Source organism: Ascidia mentula, chromosome 1, assembly GCF_947561715.1.
Source record: "Ascidia mentula chromosome 1, kaAscMent1.1, whole genome shotgun sequence".
Lineage (NCBI taxonomy): Eukaryota > Metazoa > Chordata > Ascidiacea > Phlebobranchia > Ascidiidae > Ascidia > Ascidia mentula.
Genome location: NC_138566.1, coordinates 23,137,730 through 23,153,522, shown reverse-complemented (window position 1 = coordinate 23,153,522; position 15,793 = coordinate 23,137,730). Strand labels below are relative to the sequence as shown.

At 37.7% G+C, this 15,793-nt stretch overlaps 2 protein-coding genes across 2 annotated transcripts; both read left to right on the top strand.

Moving 5' to 3' along the window:
• Positions 1 to 797: 797 nt before the first annotated feature.
• On the top strand, positions 798 to 1,691 carry LOC145902191 (RNA-binding protein 8A-like). The gene has a single exon (XM_082990075.1). It carries the CDS (start codon positions 829 to 831, stop codon positions 1,321 to 1,323), a length of 495 nt encoding a protein of 164 aa, XP_082846201.1. The 5' UTR covers positions 798 to 828; the 3' UTR covers positions 1,324 to 1,691.
• Positions 1,692 to 14,269: 12,578 nt separating this feature from the next.
• Positions 14,270 to 14,977, top strand: LOC145890008 (uncharacterized). Its single transcript, XM_082981057.1, has one exon. It carries the CDS (start codon positions 14,270 to 14,272, stop codon positions 14,975 to 14,977), a length of 708 nt encoding a protein of 235 aa, XP_082837183.1.
• Positions 14,978 to 15,793: the final 816 nt, after the last annotated feature.

The following is a 15,793-nucleotide window of genomic DNA, read 5'->3' as shown; positions in this document are numbered from 1 at the left end:
CATGCAAAACTGATTGGTAAAAACACAAATTATTAAAGCAACACATGGGGCAGTGCACAAGACGTTTACATGCTCGTTGCAAATGAAAGGATCAAGCACCCGAAGAAAAGACAGAACAAAAAAAAACAAAAATCGTTCGCTTCGTGGTTGTTTCTCGTTCTAGCGATTTGGGAAGTGTCCCAAAATTGGATGACAAAAAATAAAATGATTTTAAATTTTTTCCACAATGTTTGTATCAGTTATAATAATTATTTAAAAATGTTTAAAAAAATTAGTGTATTATTCACTTGCTGTACCGCATGATTTTGAAAACATAAATAATTATTTTTATAAATTTATTTTGCTTTCTCTCATCCAAAGTTACTATTTTATATTGCGTGGAGAGAGAAGAAAGTCGCAGTTTGAACAAGCGGCTTTGTGTTTTTTTGCGTTTACTGTCGCAAAATAAATAATTGTTTATTATACTAATGATAAATAAACGAAGTTTGCCTTGAGATAAATTTAGGCCGGGCGAAAATAGCCTATTATCGTGTTTCACGGGGTAAAAATAATCGAATGCTGCCCTGTGATTTCGATGCCCAAAAAAAGTTACAAAACGTGCCTAAGTTTTGTGTTATGATATGTATTCTGTTAAATAAGCCAACTTTACAACTATTCCGGGAATTCAAAAAGAGTAACAAAACGATCAACGCCAGTTCATGTGATCTTTAATTGAAACATAAATTTTACCTGTTGGCATCATCAGTTTCTGTCTTGTCTAAATAAAATTTACAACTATTGTATGTATTGGCAGAATATCACTCTTTTGTGCAATTAAAAAAGCAAAAAATGGCTGATGTGTTAGAGCTACATGAAGGCGGAGAGGAGTTTGAAGCTGATGAAGAAGGTGATGTTGGTGTAGAAAAATTAAAGGATAAAGCCAAAAGGAGAAAGGGCAGAGGGTTAGCTGACAACCAAAATCGAGCTGAGATCTCTTATGAGTCTATGGACATTGATGGAGATGAGATCGGGCCACAAAGATCTGTTGAAGGATGGATTTTGTTTGTGACAGGAATACATGATGAGGCCAAAGAGGAAGATGTGTATGATGCTTTCGGGGAGTATGGTGAGCTGAAAAATCTGCACTTGAATCTTGACAGGAGAACTGGTTTTATCAAAGGTTATGCCTTGGTTGAATATGAAACATACAAGGAAGCCCAAGCTGCGTTGGAAGGAATGAATGGAGTTGATTTGTATGGGGAAAAGCTCTCAGTGGACTGGGCCTTTGTGAAGGCAGCAGCCCGAAAACAACGACATGGAAGACGTGATCGCCGCAGGCGTTGAAACATTTGGTCTTTAACTGAAAAACCATCTATGCCCATATTTTTGGCTGGGATAAAATCATCTGTTATGATGATAAACCATTTTTATTGTATGACAGATGGGACAGTTGCTGCATACAATCCAGGCCATGTAACCAAGATTTGTTTGTTAGGTGTAAATTTTTTTAGCAATTTCAAAAACTGTTTCATAAACATGAGACCAGTGATTGTGGTATTTTTCATAAATGCAACAGCTTTACAAAACAACAAACATATTAATTCACTGAAGTTTCTCCATTGTTGATTTGTTAATTAATTTGTATTTCCGGTGCTACTTTTCTCAGAATTTTGAAAGGATTCAAGTTTGAACTTAAATAAAATACACTTTTAGCAATATTTGTTTTGTGGTTCAAACTGATTACGAATTATTACATTAGTTGACAGGTTAAGCAGAAGTATTTTGTTAAAATTATTGTAATTGGCATCTGTCGGAGATTTAGTTTCTTTCAGAATACGTAGTTCGCCATTTTCCTAGAGTGGCCACCATGTTCAGTGCAACAATAACCATACAATTACTGAAAGAGTTGACAAACCACTTCCTTCTTTGCTTGCTTCTGTTGCTCCCTTTTTTTGATGTACGCGCGTGTTTATCCTAAAAACACATCAATTCAAAGGCAAAAAAACTTCCCTAGTTTTTGCGTTAACTTGCTTTTACTTTATTCGCCAGATAAAGTTCACTGAAATGCGACTACAAAAAGGCGCAAAGACAAGTATTACAACTGAAAGCCTGAAGTCAGTGTTTTTCAACCTCATTGATAAAGTTGGCAGACTTATAGTGGACCACTGCTTACTGGTTGAAAAACTCTACCTTCAGCGCTAATAGTTTGTAAAATACCGCTCAGCACGCACATTGTTGTGTAGGTAATTGTTATGTTTTTACAGTGACATCACAATTTGGTTGTCACAGTTTTGTGAAGCCACAATCGCACAAGTTTCAATGTTTTTCAAGGGCTGCCATACCGTATTTACTCGATGTCAACAAATCTGTAGTTTAAAATTGTCAGATACGCTGACAACCTTGGGCGATAAAACATATTGGTACGATGGAGCGAGTTGATGGTAAATTTCATTAAAACACAAAGCGCAGAAAAACTCTGTTGCTGGTTTCTATTTTTGAGTGTAGTTTATTCCAAAATCGGAGTCTAAAAATAAAGGAGACATGAAAGTCGAGGCAGACACAAAAAAAATTGCTGCGATTACGCGACAAAGAAGAAAAAGAAGAAGCAGCGCATGTTGAAGGACAGGATGCAAAGGCGTCCGGAAGTCTGGGTAAAAATGTCAAAAAATACAACGCGGTTTTGAAAGGCCGAGTTCAAACTGTCGCCACACAACACATGTATATACTATAAAAGGCCCAAAGCGTATAACTATATTATGACTAAGAGTTAAAACCAAAGTCATTGTAATCACGCGTTCAACGCATGTCCAAGTTGTGATGTCCAATAAAACAACATGGGAAAAAAGAAGAACTCATTTCCGGTTTAGGTCAATTCCTGACCGGACAATTTAATAGAAAAAACCTGCCGAGCTGGTGGCAGGTGAAAAAAATTGTAGCCGGTAGAAGCAGCCACATTATAGATGTGTTATAAACCATGTAATTTGGGCAATGAAGTCATATAGGTAACTTAGGCAACCAAACTAACTATGTAAATCAAGTTAAAATAATTACAGGCATTTCTTTGGCAAATAATAAATAAGGTTAATTTAAACACTAGTACTTCTTTCGCAAATGATAAATAAAGCTAAAATAAACACAACTACTTTTAGTTATTCTGAAAACAAAGTCTACCTATACATAAATAACCTATTAGGGCACTTAGTTAATTAAGCTATATAAATAACTGACGTAATCGACCAAATCGGTCAACTTCAGGTTGCATTCAAGTTGCGCAACAACTCCAAATAAGGTATCAATACGTGTGGCCAACCGCAGACTATATAAGCAGAGCGACTAGCGCCTGCAAAATCAGTGTGTTTTAACTGTTGCTGTGTAAGGGTCTAGGCTGTTGGTTCTGCTTTAGTACACTGTATAGGAGCCCCAATTGTACTGTACTGTACTTGGATTTATTCGTTGGTTTATCAATAAATGGATTTATGAACAACTTTGGACTGGCTTGAAGCTTGGTGGATGTATGTGTTTAGTCAGGAGTTAGACTATTTAGAAGACGCACAGACTTGTGTAAAAGAGTTCTTTAACTCCAACAGTAAACCTTGAGATAGAGAAGGCAAGTTGCCTACGAGGCCAAGTTGCCATCGAGACTCAGTCGGATTCCTTGGGGTGCGAGGCCGAGACGCAGTCGTACCCCACGGTAGCTCAGCAGGGACATACCACGACAACCGGTAAACTGACAAAACAAAACATAAAAAAATTGGAATTTTTTTCATACAAGTGCTTGCGTAGGTTATTTAGCATATATGGACTTGCCCTGTAGGAAAGAATTTTTTCAATTATAATTGTGAAAAAGGAAGGCATATTGTGTGTTATCTACTTGCTGTAAATGGGAATTTTGGAAAGTACAGATTTTCTACTGAACCATATTTGTTAAATCGCTAAAGCAGACAGGCCGACTTGTAAGAAATTCGAAGAGCTGTGTTGCAAGTTGGTGTTGCCAACCTGCGTTGATCAATCAAGCATCAATATGGTTTGTGACGCAAAATGTGTAAGGAGAGAAGTGAGGACAATTATGTGGTTGACGTGTTGTAAAAAAACTAATGAAAAATGTAGGAAACAGACGTTGAATGTGATTTTCTACATTCAAATAATATGGGACACTCATTATTGTGCGTATGACGAACCGTTTAAAAACACTATTAAAAAATAAAAATGTAAATAAAAATATAGTGGTTTTTGTGACATTTCCGTATGTTAAGGAAAAAACGATTTTATACGGAGTTTAAAAGCCGTTTTATTATTTTTATCTGGAAATGCGTTTCTTACCAACTTGTAACACAATACACTTTTATCGTAGCATAATACTAAAACAAATTTTAAGGTCGGTGGCAATGCATTAACAGAGTTTTCCCCAACTGCAAGTAATTTTATGCTAACTTGTTCTTTCTAAACATGTTGGTTCAAAAATTCAAATATTTTAGAAGTTGCAATGTAGAAGGTGAATAGAAATATGCAAAAATCCACCAAGTAAAAATCCTAGTTTGAGTAATTGAACGTATTTTCTTCTTCAGATACTTAGACATTAATTAAAAATGTTGTGGAGGTAGAGAAATATAGTTGATTTTGTAAACCGTTTTTTAAAATATAACATACAAGTGAATATCAACACGTATAAGGGTCCTAGTGGACAAAATAATTGCCAGTTAACAAAACCCTGAACGTGGGAAACTAGGCTGTCTCACCAAATAGCGGCGAGATATTAATACCTACTTACAACGCTCTTGCTCTTACACAACCTGCTATGGAATAAAACCAAACTTCAACCTTCAAATAAACAGACTCCTTGCCGTATTCACAGAGTATTAGCCATACCCTTATCCTTACCCTTACCCAACCCTTACCCCCCCCCCCCCCCCCTCTCCCTATACGAAACCTAATTACTACGATAATGTAAAAAATATCTTTTGCAGCAGAGATTCTCTCCAAATACATGTACATTTATTACAGTCGTCAGGCGTCCAGATATGACTCCGGACAGATGACGATTATACATTTTATCGTAGAAGACAATTGTATATTTCCAGCCAGCCATTTCATGAGTTTTTATAACCACTACACTTCTTTTCTAGAAATACAAAATTGATAGTTAGTACAAGTTTAAATCTAAAGTGATTAACTCTTATGTAAACACCAATATAGAGGTTATGGTGATGGTATAAATCTTTGACAAATGTCTCAATCACAAATGCTGTGCCCTTTGCAACGTTTGTGCTGGATTTACTCAATTTGAAATCACAATTTGTATGGTCTTTTTCTTGCAATTATATGCCCAGCAAACCAAAATGTAAGGATTGTAATCTTATTAGCAAGCCTTGCGTCTTTATGCATCTTTATCAAATACGAACATAACCTCTCTGTTTGAAAACATGAGTACAGATATTTTGCAAATGTTTTTAGTTATTACCGAGGTTTTCAAGGTTATTGAATTGGAACTCGTCTTGTAGTTGCATCGTCAGATCCCACTGCAAACAATCAAAGATAGAGTTTCAAAAGCATTGTAAAATTAAATTTTGTATTCAAACTGATCCGATTTAAACAACAAAATGAGGACGCCACTTTCTACTTGTGATAGGCCGATCTGGTGCAACGAGTCATTAGGAAAGTAAGCGCTTCCAAACAAAATCAGGACCGCATTTTATTTAGTCCACAGTTTGCATTTGGTAAAAACTTATCATATTAAGGTTATATTTATTAGTAAAGCAGTCAATTTTTGGCATTATTAAATGGAGTAACACAAAAACCGATAACAAAGAATTAGCAAACCCTACCAACGGCAGTGTATGTCATTTTAAATCCATTCCTTCGAAATTTTTCCGGGGCGATGAGTTGAAAACGTATGATCAGCTCGTTTGTTTCACTAACGTATGGGATGGAGACCTGGTGTATTTTCTTCAGTATTCGTCCATTTTTGTAAAAGTACTGCAGTATTTAGAAAAGAAAAGAACTTTTGTGGCAAAAATTAACATGCAACGAACATTCCAAACAATATTCACTTTAGATCAAAATCCAATATTTCAGCAACTTACCTGAAATGAATCACCATATTCTTCCATTGTAGATTTTGCGCATTCGATCAAAATCCTCTGGCCAGTTGGAGCCTCAATTGTCCACACGCACGATACAAACGGGTCTTTACCACGACGACGTGGCAAAGATAGTGACCCCAGAAAACCAAGACGAGCGATGTGTGTTCCTTTGCCGCACCTTTCTGTATGTGAAACAAGATTTTGTTGCTAATTAGAGTCCACAATTTTGCGTAATGTTATTGTGTAAACTCTGTCGCCAAAATATCTGGATATGGAACATGAATATCGATCATCTGTGAGGCTTTCGTGAACAGCACGTGCAGTTGCTATTGCCTTCACATCAAAAGCTTAAACGCTAATATATATTTGTTAACAACCACGTTTCGAGTAATCACTACTGAGCATTTTACCAGCAGCAGCGTAGACCAATCGAAAACCTTCTCGTCCGACTGTTGCATCACTGGCAAAACGAAGGGTCAGTTTGTGTTCATTACTTGTGTAGAAAGGTCTTACGACATCATATATTCTGGTGGCTGGGTCAAATAACTGAAACAACACACCTTTAATAATGTTGATGAAAACAGCATGCTTTAAATCCATGTGAGTAATGCTGTTTATATGGGAAAGACTATTGACTTTCCTCACTACCGATAAATGCATTTCGTACAGCCAGAAAATGATGAAGCAATACTCACCTCCAATTAGCCATGTAATTCGTCGATATCACATGTAAGCAACATGGTAACTACAATCATGCCAACAGGTGCCGTAATTTTCCATTCACATTTACTGTTTGGAGGATAGTTACCGGGAAAGTTTGGAGAAGTGAGAGTTTGATCATCATATGGAAAAATCTCAAAATCCCTTTTACCGCAAGAACCTACAAAGAACAGTGCTTACATGTACTTTCACACTAACACGCTACTTGCTATGGCTTGCAAAACTAAAACAAACCATAACCGTTTTCCATCTTTTTTCTGGGCGTTACTTCGTCCGAGCTTTCATCAATCGAAACTAAAGTGATGCAAAAATCAAAAACAAAATAAATACAAACCAAATCAACCAAATCTGATACCGTAGCACAAAAACATCTTTTAGTTAAAAGTCCTTTTTAGTATAAACCTATATTGCTGCTTTTGAACGGAAACTTACCACTTGCAAATAACAACATGAACCTTGCAATAGGTACTGCATTATTGCTACTAAATGTAAGAGTAAGCTTGTTGGACTTGAAAAATATGTACTGCTTTTTGGTCAAATATTTGTACGGAATGATTTCGTCATCTGTCAAAGTGTCATGGATCTGGATATATGAACAAGATTAACAACTAATTTGAAAGAACAGAGTGATATATACAAAACCACAACTTACCTTCAAATGTTCTAGAACATATGACTTAGTTAAATCTAGAATCATCATCCGGATTTGGGTCTTTTGTGAGGCCGTTACCTTGTACACACATGTAATATTTGGAGGAACATCTCCTGGGTAATTCGGTGAGTTCAAGAAACTTTGTTTTCCAACGTCGAGTAAAATTTCGGCATTACCGCAAGTTGAATCTTCTAAACAACAGCTGCAGTCAACGAAACGAACGAGAATATGACAACGGTTCGATCCTTTGTACAGGGGATTCTTAGATAAGAACTATTTTACCAATTTGAAGACTGTGAGACACTGTATTTAAACACTTTCTTCACATTTGACGCATTTCCAACGTGTAAATATAACTTAGCATCATCACATTGTACCTTTTGCGCGGTAAATCAATTTAAATCCTTTGAACCTTATTGACTCATCACTGAAGAAATGAACCATCAACATGTTTCCAATACTGGTATATGACGTGCCATTACCAACAACAAGTGATTCGTTGTTGGCAAGGTCTATAATCTGAAACAAGGTATAAATATTCTGGTTTATTGTTAAACAAATGATACCTGCCCTTGGTTATTATTTTGCAGTGATAATATTGTGAATTGTAAGAACACAATACGCATAATTTGTGAAACGCCGTAAACACATCCCAATACACTTGCCTCCAGTTTGTCGGATTCACTTTCAATCTCCCAAAACAATGTCTCAATCTCAACTTTCGTGCCAATGGGCGCAGTAATTTTCCAAATACATTCACAGTTAAGAGGATATGGATCGGGAAAGTTTGGAGAGTTAAGAAAGGAATCATCGACGTAAGCAAAACGTTCTTTTTCGCCGCAAATTTCTCCAAAGTAAAGAATACATGCAATAATCAACACAAAACAGGAAGTAGGAAACACGCACCTGTGCTGTTGTTTTTCGAAATTTTGGGTTGTTCGTTTTCCGCGGGAACTGAAAATTAATAAAAACTTATAAATATTGAGCGAGGATATCGCATGCAAAGGTTGTGCTCATTTAACAATATTTCAATTCGGCATCCTGGGTAATTCGGCGAACCCACGTAGGTTTGTTTTTCAACGCCAAGAAAAATTTCGTCATCAACTCAATTTGAATCTACTAAACAAGAGCTGCAGTCAATGAAAGGAAAAGAATACGATAGAGGATCGATCCTTGTACCGGGGGATTCTTAGATATGAACTATTTTAACAAATTGGCGACTGTATGTTGTTTACTGTATTCAAACACTTTCCTCATATTTGACGTATTTCCAACGTGCAAATATAACTTTTTGCTGGGTAAATCATTTAAATTCTTGCAGGCATTTATTACTCATCAACGAACCCTCAGCGTATAAATTTTCAGTGTAAATAAAATTAACTGTCGAATTACCACCATTCAAATATTTTAATAGACACTTTCATTTCATTGTAACGTGATTTTACGTTACATGTCAACGGTTGCATTAATGGACTTAAGGTTGCATGGCCAGTTGTCATTTTGGCGTCTCTCTCCACTGGGTTACGGGTAATTGGTATTTTTAGATCATCTTGGCAAGCGAGTTTCATTTCTAAATGTAGCGATAGCAACAGCTGACTATTCATGTAATTTGTTTTTTTTTGTCCTTTATGTTATATGGTTTAACTGCTGTATTGACGTCATATTAATCTCAAGTGACTTGGTCGTTTACAGACTTTAAGTTTTCCCATGTGACTGTCCTTTATCGACTTTCAGTAATCCACCTTTCTTCCATGTCCGCAAACCTTAGCTTTCTTTCATCGTCTTTCTTTTCACAACACTTCGTTCGCTTTGTTTCTCTCCGGTTTAAATAATGTAACTTTCCGTGTGCGTTTAGCTGAGGGCCGAGGCAGGGCAGCGCAGCTGTACTGTGTTCATCTCAGTTCATCGGTTTTGTGATTTGGTTCTGTTCAATTTTGTCTGTGCGTTTTGGCGTAAATTCACTCAGTTTGGCGTTGGTATAATTGCGCATGTTAATTTCGTACCCAAAATTGTTCATTTTAAATAAATATTGTTGGAATGTTTGCATCAAGTTTCAATTAAAGTCAGGTTAGGAAAACACAACAATTAGAACTCACGTGCGATCTTATGTCAAATGCGTTAATCAAATAGGATTTCCCATCGATCATAAATAATATTGTTAGACCCGGATTGAGGCTCATAATTAGCATATAAGTCGCAACATTCATAAAAGTATTTCTGACACGACAATTCTATTCACGACTATAAGTTAGGTCGTCATGCTGTACCTGCTGTGCGGAAGATCATTTTAAACCCCAAAATCAGACGGTTATAATCATGACCAACGTAATGAACCATAATCTTGTTTCCAACACTGGTGTAGTTCAGGCCTTCAACAACATTAAATGGTGCGTTGTTCGCGAGGTCTATAATCTAAAACCATAAGGTGTAAAATATGATTCGCTATAATACAAGAAAAACAATTCTTTTGTGTAGCTATGTTGTACATGGTTGTGCTTCTTTAAAAACCCATTTTTGAACCCCAAAATCATATATTTTGACAAGTTTGGGTTGCAAAAGTACATTAACTTACCACTAACCCATTGCGTTTGGTTTCGATATCATAAATCATCCTAAACATGATTTGTTTGTCGGTAGGAGCCGCAATCACCCAGGTACAGTTGTTGTCGGAAGGGTAAAAATTTGGAAACCGTGGTGAATTAAGTACCGAATCAACACCCGGCAAAGCATCAAGATTGTTACTTCCGCACGCACCTTTTCAGGAAAACGAAATTGAAGTAAATACTTTTTAAGGCGTAAAAAGTTACGTTTCCGCAAACATCTGCACGGAAGAATATCGTATAGTATTTCATATATGCACCAGGTGCGGCGTATAACAGACGAAATCCCTTTGACCGTATGGATTTAGTGAATAGCACTTTTAGCTTCCGTCCAATACTGGTGTAAAATTTGTTTTCATCAACATCAACAAGTACATTGTTAACAGGATCCATAATCTGAAATAATTTAGAAAAATCATGTTTTACGTAATAATGAAAATACTTTTTTTCTTGGCCGCGCAATAAGTGGTAGCAAGATTTTGGATAAAAGATATCCAAATTGCAAATCGCCATATATAAATCTCAACTAACTTGCCTTCAACGCGCGAAAATTGTAATCGGAACTTGAATTCTGTTTCAACTGGATTTGAACGTTCATTCCAGGGGGTGCGGTTAACACTCTGGTACTATCACAATTTGAATGGTAATCATGGGGATAGTCTGGTGAAGGTAAAAATGAATCTCTTTCGTCAGCATCAACATTCTTTTCACCGCAAACACCTCAAATATAAACAGATTTATACATACAACGACATACAACTTAACACATAATACATTTGCGATGTGCAGGTTTTGGTTTTCGCATGTTTATATATGTGTAGACGATTTCTGACAATTTTCTGCATGGCGAACAAAACCTTACGTTTAATGTAACCAAGTAGTGTAACATAATACGCCTAGTTTAAGTGATAATACTGAGAAAACAAATTAAATCTGCTGTTTAGAAATGTATAGCTTTATATTTTTAAAGGTATATGGGAGTATATTTAAAATTGTCATACTTTTTGCCCAGTAGACCAGCTTAAGATCCTTATTTTCCGGAATTTCATTAGAGTGGAAGTACACAAATGCCTTGTATCTAAGGATGTATGTTCTTTTATTTTCAACCGCAAAATATTCGTCGTGATCCCGGTCATAAAACTAAAACATATTTCTAAGATTACTGTAAAGTATAGGAGTCGTTGATATAAAGAACGTAGCATCTAAGTTTACAAATTATATCAAAATAGTAATAACTTTCCGTTCCAACTTACATCCAAATCGCGCACACCAAAATTGGACCTTTTTATAACTCACAAGATATGAAAACACGAGATTTTATGGCAAATTTTCCCGGCCCGTTTTACCCCCTGTTTCCGACGAAAATTACCTCTCGTTCCAAAGATACAAAGCGCTACCTACTCCTAATGTATAAAAAAATATTTTCGCAACACAAATGTCTAGAAAGGAAATTGCAAAACGCCGTATAGGCCTGCATAAACTTGCCGTTAATTTGCCGTGTTGATCTTCGAAATCATTAACCTCTAATCTAAACAGAACATTCAAGTCTCTAGGAGGTCTAATCCTCCAGTAACACCCATCCTTAGGAGGATAGTTGAGGATAAGCTTTGATAAAGAAAGTGTTTGTTTGACTTCCGAAGCCGCAAGTAGGATTGGATGATCACAAATACCTTTAAGTTTAAAAGATACAAGGATTAATACGAGCCGGCACACAGACAGACAAATTTTTGGATTCACAAAACCATTTTTGCTGTATATCCTTGAATGACTGCCGATATGTTTTGGATTTTGTTTCTAAATATTTTTTTGAACAGCGCGCCTGTAATACTTATTTGTCCGGTTTGCCTTATCGAAATATATATATCTTACTTTGTCCAAAAGCGCGTAGTGCTTGAAGATTCAATAACAACAACCAAACAACCAAGATGTACATTTTATGTACAACTTTCCAGTCTTTCTTCCGTTGGAGAAAATAATAACAACGAAAATTCATTGGTAGGGCAACTACGTTTGTAGAAAACAAGTCCACAGCAGTTGGCGATGTTTCTGTTAGATAAGTTCGAAAGCGACAGGATTTGTAGACTGTTCACTGTAAAGTTTTGTGATTATTCTACAAACAGAATTCCTGGTAACAAAACACATGGGATTTTGGCACATGACGATCAGAAAATGTGGTCACCACCCAGAAATTTTGCTTTTTTATGTCTGAATCATTCTCATGACAGAACTTTGAGTAACGATTGATGAGTCTGCATTGTAGTCGCTCCATTGTCATGCCCGAAGTAAGTAAATGATGTTGACATAATAATCGACAGTTTTACCCCGTTACCGTAACCGTTTGGATGTAAATCTTAACGCAATAAGGCACTAGGTTTAAGGTCGAACTGCTGCAAATCATGGTTTGTCATTAAAATATATTGCAAAGTCAAGTATAAACGCCTGTCACCTTCGGTTATGTCATTATGTCTATTTATCTTATATTTTCGTCGCTTAGGTCAGTGTTTCCCAAACCATACCACCGAAAATCCTCATTTTCGAATAGCGGTTATTTAGCGTTGATTGATAACATATTGTGACATACATAAAAAATTCGTTATGACGTCAGAATCAATATCTTTTAGTTCAGCATGCGAGAAAAGGCTCTTTTGAAGTAGCATAAATTATACAAAGATTGGACTAAATCATTTGGCCCAGTGATTCCCAACCTTTTTGTGGTTGCGTACCACTTGGAGGTAAAACAATTTCGTCGTGTACCACCTAACTGAGTGTTACAAAGTAGCATTGAGTGTGAATTATCGAAAATTTGGAAATTAGTTTTTTAAATTCTAACTATACCCGCAAATTACGGAAAGGTGCTCACGTACCACCTGGAAGGAGGTTGCGTACAACTAGTGGTAAAACGTACCACCGGTTGGGAAACACTGACTTACGCTATAAGAGAAAATTTGCCCTATGACCAAGCGCCCCCCATTCGGTCATTTATTTCCTAGCGCCCCCAATCGCCCATTTGGTCTCCAGCGCCCCCCGCAAGATTGCAAAAGCCCCCAGGAGGGCGCTGGCGCCCACTTTGGGAACCACTGGCTTAGGTCATTCAGTTTAAAATAACGGTAACCGAAATTTTAATAATTTTTTGGACATAACTGCTTGACGTTGATTGTTGGTGGAAAGTTGATCGTCTATCGTACCAGCATCATCACTGAGATTTACATTCTTTTTTGTTCCTTTAAGGAAAACTTCCTTTAGCTTGGGTGTTTTTGGAAGAAAAATGCTTATAAAATTCACGAGTAATTTTAATTTTGACCATTATTCGTTACATGGAACTTATATATCTTTTGCTACTAATGTCATAAACTTGTCCTCGCCCAATCTTTTATTGACATTTTCTTGTTACGCAAATTGTTAAGCGGTTGCCTAACTCTTCCCTTTTTAACAAGATCATCTCCAGTTAAGAAGCATGAAGTGTGACGTGCCTAAACTTGGCATTATTTCCAAAAATAGCCTTGCACATATTGCTGTTGCGAAGCAAGCCCTTTCGGGCATGCACAAGAGCCATCTGATTTTAACGGGTTTGACGCTTACTTTAGTGTATATTTTCTTTTGTTGGAGCATTTAACAAACGGTAAACAGAATAATTTCCCGGCAAATCCTGGTACGACCAGGACAAAACGATAACAACGGTTAAATTTCGAACCACAAGAGGAAGGAAACACGAACACATACCATATCATATACAGCAAAAAATCATATTAACACGGAGGAGGTAAAGAGGGATACGTACGCATGTTTCCTGATTAATTCTAACACAATCTGATATTCTTTAATTTTCCACATAATCTTTTTTACCCCAAAAAATTCAGTCATTCTTGCAGAACTCCAACAGCCTATAACTTGGCTTTTTAATAGAAGACAGATCTATCTACCTTTTATTGTATAAATGCTTTGTAATACGTCTTTAACAGTTAGTACTCTAGTTTTTGGCTCTCTCGGTTACCAGCCTACCCAGACACATTAACACTAGTCTGATAACGGGTCTTTCTGCAGCTCTGCATACGGAGTCAAATTAATAGCTTGTAGCGACTACTGCGTATTTATCGAACCGTGACATGCGTCGATTGCCTTTTTCTAAATGTGTCTCGTTTTATGTTGCTCGTTGAAGTGCCCGTCATTCTGATTTGTTGGCGCCTGAATAAACATCGCCACATTGGTGACCCCGAGTATCAAGCACGACTGCTGATAAAATGGAAGAACACGCTGTTGCTCTGAAGTTACCGCAATTTTGGGTGAAACAACCCCGCGTGTGGTTCAAGCAAGCTGAAGCACAGTTCGCACTGCGAAGAATTTCAGATGACCAAACCAAGTACTTCTACGTGGTGGCGGCTTTGGATCAGGATACCGCCCAACGTTTCATTGATTTTCTTGATTCTCCACCAGCAGAAGACAAGTACGCATCGCTCAAGGAAGAACTGCTTCATACATTAGGTCTGTCAAGGTACGAACGAGCGTCTAAGTTGCTAAACATGCCCCGTTCTGAGGATCGTAAACCTACTGTTATTATGGATGAAATGCTAGCAATGCTGGGTCAACATAAACCTTGCTTTCTTTTTGAATATTTGTTTATCCAACAAATGCCAGAAGAAATTCGTATTAATCTGGCAAAAGAGGATTTTGTAGATCTTCGGTCTCTAGCAAAGAAGGCAGATTTGTTATGGCATGCCAGGGAAGACAGCTGCAACTTTGCAGTTGCCAAATTACGGCCAACACTACGCCAAACAAATGACAATTTCTGCTACTACCACCAACGCTTTGGTGCAAAGGCGAAAGCATGCCGCAAGCCATGTGCCTATCAGGGAAACGACCAAGCCGGCCGTCCTCAATATTTTCGACGGCCGGCGGACAAAGCAATCTCATTTTCGTCTCTGACCGAAACTCAAAAATCCGATTTTTAGTAGACAGCGGTGCAGAAGTCAGCGTAATTCCGCCAACGGTCTATGAAAGACGACATTTCCAGAGCCAATCCTCGGCACTCAAAGCAGCCAATGGAACCAACATACGCATGTTCGGTTCAAAAAAGCTTTTCCTGCACCTGCCGTGTGGAAAATTTGCGTGGAGTTTCACTGTTGCCGATGTATCCAAACCCCTGCTTGGAGCAGATTTTTTAAAAGCGAAGGGAATGTGTGTGGATTTTAAAAGACGCCGTTTGTGCACTGGCACGGCTGAACATAGTGCATTGAAACCCTGCGTTTCAGGAGTTGACTCAACGTATCGCGACCTCATTGATGAGTTTTCTGGTTTAACCAACGAACAGTTTTCTTCCACGAGGCCAAAGCATGGAGTACAACACCACATTTCCACATCGGTCCCGCCAGTGCATGCACGAGCACGACGCCTGCCGCCGGAAAAGTTGATGATTGCTAAACAGGAATTCCAGCGGATGCTATCCATGGGAATAATCCGTCGCTCATCAAGCCCCTGGTCCTCACCTTTGCACATGGTGCCTAAGGCGTCCGGTGGCTGGAGACCCTGTGGAGACTACAGGCGTTTAAACGCGGTGACACAAGCTGATCGGTACGCCATTCCACACATACAGGACTTCTCAGCTCAGCTATCAGGTGCATGCGTATTTTCTAAAATTGATTTAGTTCGCGGGTACCATCAAGTTCCTGTAACTGACGCCGACATTCCTAAAACGGCAGTGATAACGCCGTTTGGTTTGTTCGAGTTTCTGCGCATGCCGTTTGGTTTAAAAAACGCTGCGCAAACTT